The 15,218-nt window shown below is 35.1% G+C and overlaps 1 protein-coding gene across 1 annotated transcript; it reads left to right on the forward strand.

Moving 5' to 3' along the window:
- Nucleotides 1-13,908: 13,908 nt before the first annotated feature.
- On the forward strand, nt 13,909-14,920 carry LOC145040488 (uncharacterized). Its single transcript, XM_078988405.1, has 3 exons — nt 13,909-14,041; nt 14,110-14,261; nt 14,450-14,920. Exons 1-3 carry the CDS (start codon nt 13,909-13,911, stop codon nt 14,918-14,920), a joined length of 756 nt encoding a protein of 251 aa, XP_078844531.1.
- The last annotated feature ends 298 nt before the right edge of the window (nt 14,921-15,218 follow it).

Below are 15,218 nucleotides of genomic sequence, written 5' to 3' on the forward strand. Positions count from 1 at the left end.
TGGCCTTTCAACTTGAGGACAAGTTACCTTGTTATGTCCTACTTGTTTACACACACTACACAATATTTTTTCTCTACCTCAGATACAATGTGTCTTACAATCCTATCAAATGCATCTTTTCTTCTATTTAATTTTGTTATGCCAAACATTATTTTCTTCAATGGTGGCAGAGGTGGTATGAAGTCAGTAGGTGGCCACATATTGCTACCATTCATCCCATGTATTTGGTACTTATAAGTGCTCTTTTAAAAGGATGCATAGTATATTGGATCCACATATATACCAACATTTTTATCCAAATATGATATAGTATCAACTAAATGCATGCATCCATATCCATTAAGTTGCCACACTCTACAAGTACAAGTCTTCTTATCTAGATCAACTGCATAAGACTCTATCAAGTTTCTTGTTTCAAATTGGTTTAAACCACATACTAAAACCCGCCAAAACCCATTACAAATAGAACACAAGTTAGTATTTATTACAATATATACAAAAAGGCATAGAAAATACCTTTGAGCTTTTTTTAAATGATTGATTAACAATATGATTGATGGGTGAGGTTTGTAATCAAGCCATGGACTACCTTTGATCCTCACATTGAATAGCCTCCCCATAACATATATTGTAACTTTTTCTAAAATTGTAATGATTGTGTTTTTCCTTCCCTCTTGAAAGAATGCTCTACTCCATAATTTGGGGTTCTTTTCCATAAGGTATGTAAATCCTGCATGATTAAGCAGTTCAATCTGATTCATGGTTTCATTGAATAAAGGCTCAGTGGATACCTTGCTTTCCTTCTAAAACATAGTCACATAGTGTACACCACCAAATCTTTTCCTGAAGTTGGAAACAATATGCCTTGCATAATACCTATGTTCAAAAGTAGGCAACGTCTCTTTGACAGCCTCCAATAGTCCCTATACAAAAATGGTAATATGTTAAAAAAAATGAAACATAAAGATACAATATGTAAAAGTTGATAGTAAGGGTCATACCTTATGTTTATCTGAAATTAATGTTACCAAAACCATTTTCCATTTAAATTTCATCTTTAAGATTTTCTAAAAACCATTTCTAATTTTCTTTGTTTTCTACATAAACAACTACCCATGCAGTTGTGAATATATGATTATTAGCATCACTTCCTACAACACATATTAACTCTCTACTACATATACGCTTTAGGAAACAACCATCCAAGTTTATTACTCTTCTATAGCTTCCTCTCCAACCTTGATTTAGTCCCTCAAAACGTATATAAAATTTGCTAAAATAAGTGTTACCATCGAGCATACAATTGAAATCCATTTTGACTGATGATCATGGATTTGATCTTATTATCTCCTCACCATATGACCAAAGCTTTGCATAGTGCTCCACTAGTGTTCCTTCAATTAACTGAATTGCATATTTCTTTGCTCTTATACATTGTCCCATACTCACATCTATACCAAATATTTGTTTAACCTCTTCCCTAAGAAGCCTAACACTTAGTTTTAGTTTTTGTAAGAATTTGGTGGTGTAATGGCTACCAATCAAAGCATAGTTAGAAAATGATCCCAATTTGAAGTTTCTTACAAAATTATGCTCATTTATGAGAGACTTAATCTAGAAAGTCATTTCTTCACTCATCTAAGAAGCCCACATTCTAAACTTGCACTGCCCATGACAAAATTTAACTAAAAGTCTCCTATTATAATTTTTTTTGTATCATAACTAACAAGATTAAGCAAACATTTGATATATATGTGAGTATAGATGTGAGTATGGACTGTGTATACGTTCAAAGAAACATAATTGCACGTCATATGATTCAATTATTTAGGACTTTCAAATCTCATACCTAGTATAGGTTTTAACTTCTTCCGATATAAATTTTCATTATAAGTAGCTTGGCCATCAGCTACAAATTTTCAGTATAAGTAGCTTGGTCATCAGCTACTACCTCAGTCATTATCATCCATCTAAATATATGGCTCCTCATGAGGAGGACTGTTAGGGGTTACTTGCACCTTCGGTAGCAACTTACTCAAAAACTCATCATCTCTAGTCTTCTTCATAGGAATGCAATTATCAGCTTCGTTGTCATTATCCATATCAAGTTTATTGTTAAAATCCATGTCTTTGCCAACATCCATATCACCTTGAAAGTAATCCATGCCATTGACAAAATCCATATCGCCTTGTAGATGTTCATTAAATTCATCAACACCTAAATGCTTGTCTTCAGCAGTGCAAACTTCAGCTTTTTCATCATTAAGCCATTCTAGAATATTAACACTGAGATGATCCATGTAAATAGGAAGAATACAACCTCAAGCATACCTTATTTCGATAAAATCCATATAATCCATGTTACTAGTTTTTACCCTCAATCCTACAAGAAACTCTATGTCAGGCATGCAGTAATAAACATTCATACATTTCTCATTAGTGAATCTTTCAAGGAATACCGCAAATTAGCTATGTAGTGAATATAGATCGAGTGTTTGAATGTAACCAGAGTTAAGATTAAAAATAGGAACACCGAATGTAAATAGAATCTGTATGGCTCAACTTATGTTTCTAAAAGGTATAGAGAGAATATAGAGTAAAGTACTGAAGACTTCAAAAGATCACTCTAACTCTAGTACATATCACCTATTTATAGGGATAACAAAAACATACAAAAAACACATAAGGGGTTATATATTCACGCCTCGAAACTTTAAAAGATACCATTATGTAAACAAAACAAAACTGTGATACTAACTAAGTACATAGGACAATATGACACTTTAAAACAATTTCGAACCCAACATTCCCCCCTTTGTAAGCAGTGTTGAATCCTAAGTCATCAGCATCTGAGAAACTTGATGTAAGACCTTCCGAACTTCCATATACCACATGATTGTCTTACGAACTTCCGATTTATCACTTTCTGAATCTTCTTGCAATTACTGATACGAACCAGTAAATTTGTATACTGAGAGTTCATATACCTTTCCACATCTTCTACCTTAAACAAAAACTTTGTAATTTTGTTGTTTTTACTCTTTCCAATAAAAACAATTCCCTGTGGCTTCAAACAAAATTTGCCATCATCGTAATCCTTCAAATACTTTGCACCTTTTAACATGGAATGAGGGTTTGTCACTTGCTTTCGCATTGTAAGTGCAAGCTGAACATCCGTCATTGTGAGAAAATCATAGTAATTGTCTATGAACAACTTAATGTGAGCACGTCCAAGAAGAAAATATTCTTTGTTGGTCAGCTGCTGTATACTTCAAAATCTTTGCAACATTGATGAAATCATTGATATTCATCAACGGAAAATCTGATATTGAAAAATAGAAAGCTCCGTTGTTGGCTCAGACTGCATGAAATCTGAAGTTTTGTAATACCCCTTCAAATAACACATTCTTTGATATATTCAAGACTTTCACAATCTTCATCAATGACCAAATCTCTTCTTCTTTCTTCCCAAGACCCGCATGGAATCTCAACTTCATTCTATTAAATTCTTCCTTGTCTTTGAATTTATCAACAATTTGATATTGTGAAGAAATGAACATCATTTCAATGATTGAGAAGTCAAGCTGATTGAAATCTGAGTTTTTGATATCATAGCTCTTTTTGGGAATTTTAGGAAACTCATGCGTAACTCCACTAAACACATTAGCCTTAATTTTTTCATAGCTATAGTCTTTAGAAGGATCACCTTTATCTAGACCAAGAGGATCGCTTTGTCTTTGTCCAAGAATACTTTGTATCTTTTTTTTGTTTTTTCATTTCCTACTGCAATGCCAACTTTTTCTCTTTGGCAGTTGGTTCTATCATAATACCCTTCTCTCTTTGTTTCAACTCTTCTGATGATGGAGGCCGTTTCGAACTTGACCCACTAGTAGATGAACCAATGACAATACCTTTAGTTAAAGGTTTCAAAGTCATGGTTGTAGAAGTAGTTGTTTTTGATACTAAAAATTTAGTAGGAATTTGTGTGCTTGACATTTTTCCAACAACTTCACTTGATCTGAGTTGTTTGATGCAACCACCCCCTTATCTCCCCCTTGCACCCCTATGGAAACACATAGGGCAGCTGTGGGCATCAAGTTAACTAACTTGAGCAAAGGATCAAGATCAACCTTCAATCAAGACTCCAAAGAAGAGAACAATTACGAAATGGACTCTTGAGAAACTATTGAAGTAGGAGGATTAGCTAGTTTCGAAATCATCTCCTTCACTTCTGCCAATACATATTGTACATGGATGAACTCCTTAAAGTTGAGAGAAGTATGATACTCAATGAGTTTTGTGACTGCATCAACAATTATATCTACCTTAGTATGAAGGCTAGAAAAGTTTTGATCAACCTTGGCAACCTCCTATGTCATTTCTTGCCTAATTTCTTTATTTTTCAAGTTTTCATCCTCTTGAACGCTCTTGACAGATCGAACAAATAAAAGATGATGTTCCTTTACAATAGCTCGTAAATCTTTGTCTTAATGATTGAATGATTCAGATTCAAATTTCACCTGACGTTCATTATTTTGGTCCATTTGGTCTTGCATTGCTTTCAGTTGAAGTTCTTAGGCTTTGATCATCACATCAACCTCTATCCCAGTGACATTGCTTCAACCTCCAGCATCAGCTTGAAGCTGAAGTAATGAATTAAGCTTGCGATTGAGAATCTTAAATTGCTTACCAAACATTAACATATGATCTGGTATATTCTCCTCTTCTGGATCAAACTGAAGATTAGGAAAAGAAACACATGCATCATCATCCTCTTTTTGCAGTATCAGGAATAAATGTGGGACCGTTAGTGGATTGCAAAGGAAACAGATATGTGATTGGTTAATTGACAATGTTTTGAAAGGTTGGTGACATGGTGGATTGAGGTAAGGAAGTAGAAACTGGTGAATTAAATGGTGGTAACGAAGTACTTGTATCAACATGAGATTCTTCAAAAGTATTTGAGACAACGATAGATTACGAAATACCTTTGGCTTGAGAAGTCGATACCCCATCACCCATATTGACATTTACGTACATATTAGATATCTTCGTATTGATGTATGAAGTTCACACCTCCTCTATATTGGTCTTGGCTTGCGAAACTTTGGGTGGTATGACCAAATTTTGCTCAGGGATGTATGATTACGAATGATCACTCATATTGATGGTTGTGTCCACATGAAATTTTTCCACATTTCCATCATGACTTCAAGTCGCCTTGAAAGTCGACTTGCTGGAGAGTCACTCTGGTGATGGAAAACCTATATCAACATGTCAAATTTGAGATGGAGTCTTATCACTAGCATCGATATCTGTTTCAATAACCACATCTGCCAACGAATCTTTAACTTTCTTTTTCTTCTTCTGAATCTTCTTCACCATTTCATGAGCTTTTTGTTTCTTAGAGGCTGGAGAAATAAGAGCTGGGAAATCACGAATTGCAACACCCCTACGAGTGAGTTGAGGCTTACGAATCCTTTTTGAAATTGCTTCGATATCAGGCCTGTCTGGTGAATGACGAGGTCTATGAGCCATTTTCTTTAGTCTTTTCAAAACACTAGACTTCGAAGACATACCCACGTTTGCTGGTTGAGAAGTCTCTTCGTAAACAGGTTGGACAACTTCTTGTTGAATAGGAACAGGATCAGGCTTCAATTTAATAGCCTTCTTTATGACTTTCTTTGATGTAGACTCAGGAGCAGGCTTCTATGGACTTTCCTAAACAACTTTCTTTGATCCCTTAGTTCTTTTGGAAGCACCAGCAACACCCTTCACCAATAACACCCCAGTCTCAATCGAAGGATTGATTGTTTGAAGATAAGCAATAATAAAATTATCGACTTTAAGAAGCGCTGCATCAGGTATTCTCGTAACAGTTGGAAAAACCGTTGAGTCATCCTCCATAATATTAGGGCGCTAATAGATATTGAACTCAACTTTAGGATCTTCAACAGGAACCAAGATCCCTTCCTTCTTATAGACAAATTGCAAAATTAAGCTCCAATAATAAGCACAAAAAATACCAATGACAACATTGGTATTAGCAATGTTTTAACCAAGCTCTTTCTATAATTGAGATGCATAATCAACATGTAAATCATAATACAATCCTGCGACCATAACATAAACCTCTAATTTTTCTTTTTCCAATCCAACACTCTCACCTACCTAAGCATCAAAGAAATATACCAAATAGAAAGTTCTAGAGACAAGGTAGAGAAGATTTCTTAAAGTCACTCATTCTGGTAAGAGGTGGTTGATGACCCATCTCGTTGAACATACGAACCACATGTTCATTCGTTACCTCATAAAAAGTTTTGACATTAGGAATTATCAATATTTGGGCAAACTGCTTATTATTCAAATTGTACTTATTCTCATTCGTTAATTGAAAGATAACCACCTTAGTTGTCTTATTGAACACAAAAATGGAAGTAGAAAGCGACAACCACGTCATTGGAATGGAAAAAGATGTCGTTATAACAGTAGACATAATAGAATGATTCAAGGCGACGATAAGCATCTTCAATTTTTCAGGATAAGCCTCAACATTTGGTTAAACCCTATAATTCATAATTTGAATGTTTAAAAGTGGTTAGGATGTCTCCTGATCAGTAATTTAAGATGGATAAATGTTCCCAATTTAGCCACCATTGTTAGGGTTTACAGATTTTTTAGAGAACAAAGTATAGAAAGGAATAGTATTTGGAAAATCTTGAGCTTGATTTCATAAAGTTGGAATGATATTACCCAAAACCCTTTTTTACGTAAACCCCAATTTTAAATTTGAAGAGGTTATGCATTAAAATCATGCCATGTTTTTCCTCGAACATCGGGCCTATAGCTGTAAAAGTAGCCATGTCTGAAAAGTGATAAGCACTTTTCTTTGAATACCACGAGTCAACCATACCATCACATCAACCCATCTTTTCGTGTGCCCAAAGTGGATAAGAACCGTTAGAGACCCATCACATGGAGGTTGGGCTCTTTCGCTTTTGGGTTATGAAGCGATGTTATATGCCAAACATTTCGAAATCATTAGCCTGAGTTGGTATCACTCAGAACCTCAAGGATTTCAGTGTGTGCTTAAGTATGCTAGAGATTGAGATAAGATCAAGATAAAAAAAACTTAGACATCTGATGTCAATTAAAAATTGACATAAAGGAAATTAGATCCTAGGAAAAGATCGCTTCGTTCTACATCAGGAGAGATGTTGAACAACTTGCGTGATTTCTCATGAATTACAATCGAATACGCATAGAGGAGTATCACAGTACTTCTTTTTCAAGGCTTCGTTGGTAGGCAAAATTTTGTTACAAATCACAATACAACATCCGTGTGAATAATTGTAAACAAAATTACTTGTTTGAACAATGTAGTATGTGACAAGTAGAAGTTGGGAAAATTTTGTAAGTAACTAAAGTTCAAACATATATTTATACGGAAGTCATATTCAAAAAGAAATTTAAGTGCTAGATCCTTTTGTGCAAAAATGTCTTGGGTTTAGTGCATTTTGTCAAGACCACTCATATTGAAAGAACATGATTTGAAATATCGAAATATGGTACTAAAACAAAAATTTTGTGAAAATCTTGAACATGAAGTTCACCGTAAATTCCTTTAAGATTTCTAAATGTTGGGTGTCACCATCATCACGGTCTAATGAATCAGGATCATAAACACATACTTTGTACATACCTAAATCCTGGTTGGTTCGAACCTGAGATCTCTTGGGTATATGTCATTGCATGTGATCGTGAAATAATATTATGGTGAAAAAGATTGGTTTAAGAAATGAAATATACCTCTACTATATATGGACGAAGCAGGAAACTCTTCACTCGACATGAGAAGAGTAAGGTAGCTCAGTAATTAATGTGAATATAGCCTAATTGGTAAGGAATACTCATGATAAGAGATCCATTAAGGCTTCAAAACAAATTGAATCTATGAGGCTTGGGACAACATGTTGCAGCATGCTTTTAGGGATACCTAACTAGTGAAAAGTATCGAAATAATACCTTTCCCTAAAGCTGCAAATGGAAGTGCCATCAGTCTATTTCGATATCAAGCTACACCAAATCTTGTTAACTAAAACAATAAGAAAAAAATTGTACCTTTGTTTTTGAAATGAAAATAACAAAAATAATAAAATCTTTTTGGTATTTTTGTTTTTGAAATGAAATTAACAAAAATAAGAAAATCTTTTTGATATTTTTGTTTTTGAAATGAAAAGAATAAAAATAAAAACATTCCAAAGAAAATAAGAAAAATATATCAGATAAACGAAATAAAAAGTACTGACATTTAGAGTTAATGCCTCGACATAGTAGCTACACTTTGAGTAACAAAGAAATGTCTAAACTAATTAGAGGAAAATCGAAAGCGAAGCGTATCGAATGCTGAATCGTGAGCAGTATCGGTTGTACCATTAAGTGAAATGTCGACACAGTGTGACATTATAATGAAGTTCCATTTGGAACAACATTCGCATCAATCATTCCTAAGCCCAACAAAATCCTTAGAAAAGTACTTTCATCCAAAGGTTTGGTAAAAATTTCTACAAGTTGATATGTTGTTTTCATGAAATGCACTTCAATGTTGCCATCCTAAACATGATCTTTAATAAAGTGATAGCAAAGTGCAATATGTTTGGTGTTTGAATGTTGCACGGGATTATGACAAATTTGAATTGCACTCTGAGAATCGCCATATAAAGGTATCTTCTTCATTTTAATCACGTAGTTACGAAGCTGACTTTGAATCCAAATAATTTGAGAAGTGCAAGCTGCAGCAACAATGTACTCAGCTTCTGCTGTGGAAATCGAAACACAAGTTTGTTTCTTTGATTGCTAGCTTACAAGCTTCTCATCCAATAGTTGACACCCATCACTTGTGCTTTTTCGATCTAGTTGATAACCTCCAAGATCCGCATCAAAGAAGGCATGTATAAAATACCGTGTGATACCTACCACAAGCCTAACAAAATTGTGCCTTTAAGATAGCAAAAGATATTCTAGATAGCAGTCAAATGAGGTTCTCTTGGATTCGACTGATACCTAGCACAATTACACACAACAAATATAAGATCAGGTCTACTAGCTGTAAGGTATAGTAACGAACCAATCATTCTCATGTATAAAGTGAGATCAACAACTAGTTTATCCAATGAAGGACCAAATCTTATGCCAACTGCCATCGACACTCTCACAACTTAGAGCTATTCGTCATTCCAAACTTCTCAAGCAGATTTTGAGAGTACTTTTCTTGATTGAAAAAGACACCTTATCTTCTTTGATGAATATTTATCCTTAAAAAATTGTTGATTTTGCCCATCACACTCATCTCAAACTGGATTTTCATCATATTTTCAAACTCATTTGACAAATTAGGATCAGTAGAGCCAAAAATAGTATCATCAACATAAATTTGAACAAGCATAAGATGATTCTCAACTTTCTTTAGAAAGAGAGTGGGATCAACATATCCTTGTTTAAACTTTGATGATTTTAAGAAATTAGTAAGAGTAGCATACCATGCTCCTGGTGCTTGTTTGAGACCATAAACAGTCTTATCTAACACATAGCTATGATCAGGGTATTGTTTACTTATGAAACCTGGTGGTTGTTTAACATACACCATTTCTTCTAAAACACCATTGAGAAATGCACACTTAACTTCCATTTAAAACATCAAAGTCTTTGTGTGCTGCATAGGCTAAGAAGATTCGAATAGCCTCGAGTCTTGCGACATGGGCAAAGGTTTCTTCATAATCGATACGTTCTTGTTGCAAATAACCTTTAACAACTAGCCTAGCTTTATTTCTTACTATATTTCCTTCTTTATTAGTTTTATTTTGAAAATACTCATTAAACCTATGATTGAAGTATCTTTAGGTTTCGGAACAAGCCTCCAAACCTTGTTTCATTCAAATTCAGCCAATTCGGATTGCATAGAAATAATCCAATCAGGATCTTTCATAGCAATCTCAACCGACTGAGGTTCAACTTTTAAAATAAAAACATTGAACATACAAAATTCATGATGAGAATTAAGTACCTCATTCTCTGCACAAAGATGAGCTCTAGTCAAAACTCCAGCTTGTGGATCACAAAGAACTTGTTCTTTTGGATGAGTTCGTGTCCATTTGTCCATAGGTCAATATGCAGGATCATAATACAAAGGTGTATCTTTGAACATTTCATCCGTTTCAGAACCTTCACTTGCATTTGACACATTATTAGTCATATCATGAAATACATCATTTGGAATATTGGAAGTATTTAATAATGATCGATTTTGCTCCCCTCGATAATTGGATCAATGTTATGATGCTCCCCCTTGACATCTACATTCGTTATACTATACTCCCCTTTGAATGTACCCCCCCCCCCCCCCTCAAAATCATTAGTTGAACTCAAGTGCACCCCCTCCGCTTGATCATTGTGTAATACTGGCTGACTTTCATTATGTAATGGAGAGTTCGTGGATGAATTTAAATTAGCTTCATCTTGAGTAAGTGACGAATATTTAGAATGTTTTGATACCTCAGGAACCTGATTATCATCAACATGTCTTTTGACATCAATTTCCCTATCAGGAACACCAAAAATTAAATCATAATAAAAATTCAAACAATTTGATATTTGAGATTCATTATTTATTTTATTCATGATTGGTTTTTGTTCAAAACGATTTTCGACTCTTTTGACATAGTGATCATCAAAGGTAAGATTAAAAGTTTCTTCAATCTTTTGTGTTTGCTTGTTCAACACCCTATACGCAACAGAATTGTGAGAATATCCCAAAAACTATCCCTTCGCCACCCTTGGACTGAAACTTAGAAATGTTATCTTTAAGATTCGTAATAAAGCACCTGCAACCAAAAACATGGAAAAATTTGACATTTGGTTTCCTATTTTTAATGATTTCATATGGGGTGATGTTAAAAAGACGATGAATACAAGATCTATTTTGAGTAAAACAAGCTGTCGAAACTACCTAATCCTAGAGATATGTGTAAGATTCACATATGTAAGCATAGCCCTTGCCGCTTTGCAAGGTGACTTGTTCCTTCTTTCAACTACATCATTTTGTTGAGGTTTGTAAGGAGATGAAAAATTATATGAAATACCACAATCAGCTAAGAACAAATCAAGAACATTGTTCTTAAATGAGCTATTATCACTCTTGATCTTACGAACCTTCTTCCTAAAACTTAGTTTGATATGCTTGATAAAACCAATCATCACTTGAGCAGTTTCAAACTTCATTCAAAGAAAGTATACCCAAGTAAACCTTGAAAATCATCAACAATGACCAACATTTATTTCTTATTGAAAGTTTCAACAGTCGAAGGTGCACAAAGGTCAATGTGAAGAAGTTCCAAAGGTTCAATTATCTTCGAATCTATAACGATTGAATGACCTTTTCTATGCTGCTTCCATTTTTTTGCAAGCTGAACATAAGGTATCATTATCAAATTTTAATACATGTAAACCTTGAACAAGATCATTTACCAGCAATTTATTCAGATTCTCAAAATTTAAGTGAGAAAATAGTCAATGCCACAACTAGCTTATAGAAAAGAACTTGATTACTCTTTGGTTTCTGTGTTCGAAATCACACTTCCTTCTTCATAGAAAAGAACTTGATTACTAGTGCCCACAACAAGGTGTGAAACATTGATAAGGTTATGTTGAAGACCTTTGACATATGCTACCTGATTATAGTGAAATTCCCATTTTTAACTTTCCCATAATCTTTGACTTGACATTTGTGATTATTGCCAAACTTTACCATACCATCATTTTCCGGACTTCGATAATCTCGCAAGTTTTCCTTCCTTCCAGTCATGTGACGAGAGCAACCACAATTGATTACCATCTATCATCGTATTGCTTATCACATAAAACCTTCAATCCGTGAAAGAATTTAGGTCCCCAAGTATGTTTGGGGTCCTTAGTTACTAGAACAAAATGCATGATGAAATAAAGATCCTAAAACCTAATTACGAACTTTTGATTTCAAACTATCGATTAAGTCAACTTCGTTAGTTATTAGTATCGAAATGAAATCATTCGTTAGTTTAGGTTCAACACTGATATTCCCTTTTTCTTCAGTGGTTCGTGTGTTCTCAACTTTTGGTTTCGAAATAACTCTCCATTTTCGAACCGATGGATTCGATTCCTTGGAGGAAGAACTCCCAATTTGTGAATCATTTAAGTAGCTTTCATAAGCATAATTAATTTCCTCTAGTGAGAACTTCTCAGGCTGACAAAGTTTGTGTTTCCCTTCCAACTAGTGATTAATGTTCTTGACATCCGATTTGCCTTTGGTAAAAGAAGCTTTGCCTTGCTACTTTGAAGAACGATTGAGAAATTGAATTTGTTTGGGTTTTTAAGGTTTGTTTCTTGATCTTTTGACATCCAACTTATCAAAATGGCTTTTTGAAGATGCTGACTAGATATGAGATTGAAAACGATTATTATATCCAATATTATTTTGATTAAAAGCTTATTGAGGGTGAGAAAACCTTCTTTGAGAGTTAATTTATTAGAAATTGCTCTGATTTTGGAAATTATTCCTTTGAAGGTTATTTTGAGAAAATCGTGGTTTTTGATGATTAGAAATATAATTCCTTTGAAAAGTTGAAACTTCTGGTTTCTGATCAACATTTCTTTGAAAATTATTTTGTGAAAACCATTTGTTTTAATGATTAGTAACAAAATTCTTTGATTGTCGATTTTTCACAAAATTTGCACTTCTTGGTTTTTGAAAACTTGGTTTTTGGAATAGAATTAGAAACTTGTGATGAAATTTTTGATAAATCTTTTTGTGTTTGAGCAAGTGTTTTCTTAATAAACGATTTGGTTTGAGAAGATGTCTGAACAGGTTTAGACTCATTCTTTCAGATGATTTTGTTTTCATAACATTTTGTTTCTTTCGAGACTCAATATTTTGCCAATAAACCTTCTTTCTTGCTTTTTTCATTGAAATCCCATTTTCTTTTTCAATTTGTTCTTTCAAACTTTGAGAATTCGTTAATTGATCTTTAGAAACTGTCTCATTTGAAAGTTTATCCTCATTAAATTTTACTTTCTTAACTTCCTAAACACTTTTTGGTTTTTGTCTTTGAAAAGTGGATGCGTTTCTCCATTTCCAGTTGTAACAAACACTTGATTTGGAATCACCATATTATTTGTGCATTTGAAATTGGGATAAACCACATAATTTGTTTCGAGATAATGATGACCTTTTTCCATCATCACTTTGTCAAACTTCTTAGTTTCCTCATAGACGTGATCAACTATAAGCCGGGGTATGGTGGTTTCATTTGGAACATCTTCTTCATCATCATCACTGTTTGTTTGACTATCTTCGATAGTCACATTGTCAAGATCATGAACTTTCGAAGTTGAGGGTTGTCAGTGTCAACTTTAACCGAAGAATCATCACAAATTTCTTTACCCATTAGCCATTAAAGTGACATTAATGATAGATAATTGAGAATAATTAACAACTTCATCCTCCTCAATTTCATTGATATTATTAGAATCATCTTCTATATCAGCAAAATTATTTAGAGAGTCAAATGTCGAATGCTTAGTTCTAAGACTGTCCCTATCACACATGTCATTTGTTAATTGAAGATCTATATCTGATTCTAGATCGAGAGTCCAGCATGGTCGCAGCCACCGTGGCAGGTGTGGAAAGATGCACGAGGGAACATGTAGAGGGGTGGGTTCTGGCTACTTCAAATGCAGTCGGACTGGTCACATCAGCAGAGATTGTACTGCTACCACCCCCATCACTCTGGTATATGATCTGATTTGCTTTGCTTTTAGTGTAATCTGAGGTTCCACAAGAAGGCCCATTGTCCATGTTTAGCCGCAACAGGATCAATGTCAGCACCTGCTCCTACGACATTGAAGATTACTGACAACCATAAGGGTCGGGCAGATGTGCCATCGATGAAGAGAAGGGTTTTCCAACTGACAGCGGAGGAGGTGTGTGCAGCTCCCGATGTTGTGATGGGTATGTACCTTTTCCTTATCTCTTAGTCCATATTAAATTGCTACTTATGTTCATGTGTTTTATTTTAGGATCGTTCCTCGTGGACGGTGTATCCACATTGATATTGTTTGATTCTGGGGCCACCCGGTCTTTTGTATCTCTTGCACTTAGCAAGAGATTTTTCGGAGCTCTAGGGGAGCTGGATCATCCTCTTGATGTGGAGATTGCTGACGATAGGATGGTTAGGGTTGCGAGGATTCATCAGGATAGTTGTTCAGCGAGCGGTATTCGGTCGATCTGGTTCCCATTCCTTTGCGTGGGAACAAGGTCATCGTGAGCATAAATTTTTTCCCTAATGGGGTAATGATTAACTGTGAGTAGCAGTTAGTGTAAGTTTGGACCCCAAGTGGGGGAGTGTTGGTGATTCAGGGTTGGAGACCATATCATGGGCCGATTATGTGTTTAGCAGCAAGAGCTAGACAATATCTTCATCAAGGTTGTTCGGGTTTTGTTGCTTATGTCATTGATACCCAAGATTTGGGTAAGGTGACCTTGGACGACGTGTTGATTGTGCGGGAGTATCCAAATGTTTTTCGGGAGGATTTTCCTGGGGTACCTCCAGAGAGGCAGGTGGACTTCAGGATTTATTTGATTTCGAGTGCGACTCCAATAGCTAAAGCACCATATCAATTAGCTCCTCCTGAGATGCAGGGCTTGTCTACACAGCTACAGGAATTGTTATACAATGGATTTATCAGGTCGAGCAGTTCACCTTGGGGAGCTCCAATTCTATTTATGAAGGATGGATCCCATCAGATGTGTATTGACAATCGAGAATTGAATAAGGCAACAGTGAAGAACCGTTATCCCCTCCCAAGGATTGATGATCTTTTGGACTAGTTTCAGGATGCATCTTGGTTCTACAAGATCGATTTATGATTGGGTTATCATCAAATGCGAGTTAGGGACGAGTATGCGTAGAAGATCGCTTTTCATACTCATTATGGCCATTATGAGTTTGTGGTGATGCCATTTCGGCTCACCAATGCTCCTACCACATTCATGGATCTCATGAACCGCGTGTGCAGACCGATGCTGGATCAGTCTATGATAGTCTTTATTGATGATAGATTGGTCTATTCCATGAAACAGGAGCAGCACAAGGAGCACATGAGAGAGGTGCTTAAGACATTATGGA

This window comes from Lactuca saligna, chromosome 4, assembly GCF_052625555.1.
Source record: "Lactuca saligna cultivar CGN05327 chromosome 4, ASM5262555v1, whole genome shotgun sequence".
Classification (NCBI taxonomy): Eukaryota; Viridiplantae; Streptophyta; class Magnoliopsida; order Asterales; family Asteraceae; genus Lactuca; species Lactuca saligna.

Excerpts from the sequence above, each read along its gene's own strand:
- LOC145040488 (XM_078988405.1), top strand. The coding sequence starts at position 13,909 with ATGTCAGCACCTGCTCCTACGACATTGAAGATTACTGACAACCATAAG. Across the intron at positions 14,042-14,109 it reads AGCTCCCGATGTTGTGATGG|GATCGTTCCTCGTGGACGGT; the intron begins GTATGTACCTTT and ends GTTTTATTTTAG. Across the intron at positions 14,262-14,449 it reads AGATTGCTGACGATAGGATG|GGTTGGAGACCATATCATGG; the intron begins GTTAGGGTTGCG and ends TTGGTGATTCAG.